General features: G+C 66.7%; 1 protein-coding gene across 1 annotated transcript in view; it reads right to left on the bottom strand.

Moving 5' to 3' along the window:
• The window catches only part of TBC1D25 (TBC1 domain family, member 25), a gene marked incomplete at both ends in the record, with an annotated part of 35,366 nt that overhangs the window by 12,839 nt on the left and 22,296 nt on the right, over window positions 1-231 (bottom strand). The window contains one exon of the mRNA XM_009891439.1: window positions 6-92. Within this exon, the coding sequence (XP_009889741.1) occupies window positions 6-92 (87 nt within the window). The remainder of the gene's footprint in view (window positions 1-5; window positions 93-231) is intronic.

The following is a 231-nucleotide window of genomic DNA, read 5'->3' as shown; positions in this document are numbered from 1 at the left end:
GGTACCTGGCGCAGCGCTCGGCCCTTGGCCTCCTGCAGCTCCCGCTGCCGCTCGGCATCCCCCAGTGCTGCCTGCAGCTCCCCGACGCGACCCTGGGGACAGCAGAAAGGGGGGGGGGCACACCCAGTCCCGGCACCTATAGCGCTCTATAGGGCCACGGGGGAGAGGACACGGGTCCTATAGCACTTCAGGTGTCCCTACAGACTCTATAAGTCTGGTTGGGGCGCTACA

The sequence above is a fragment of the Charadrius vociferus genome, unplaced genomic scaffold, assembly GCF_000708025.1.
Source record: "Charadrius vociferus isolate BGI_N301 unplaced genomic scaffold, ASM70802v2 scaffold929, whole genome shotgun sequence".
Taxonomy (NCBI): domain Eukaryota; kingdom Metazoa; phylum Chordata; class Aves; order Charadriiformes; family Charadriidae; genus Charadrius; species Charadrius vociferus.
The sequence above is the reverse complement of the archived record's forward strand: the minus strand, read 5'-3'. Positions and strand labels throughout refer to the sequence as shown.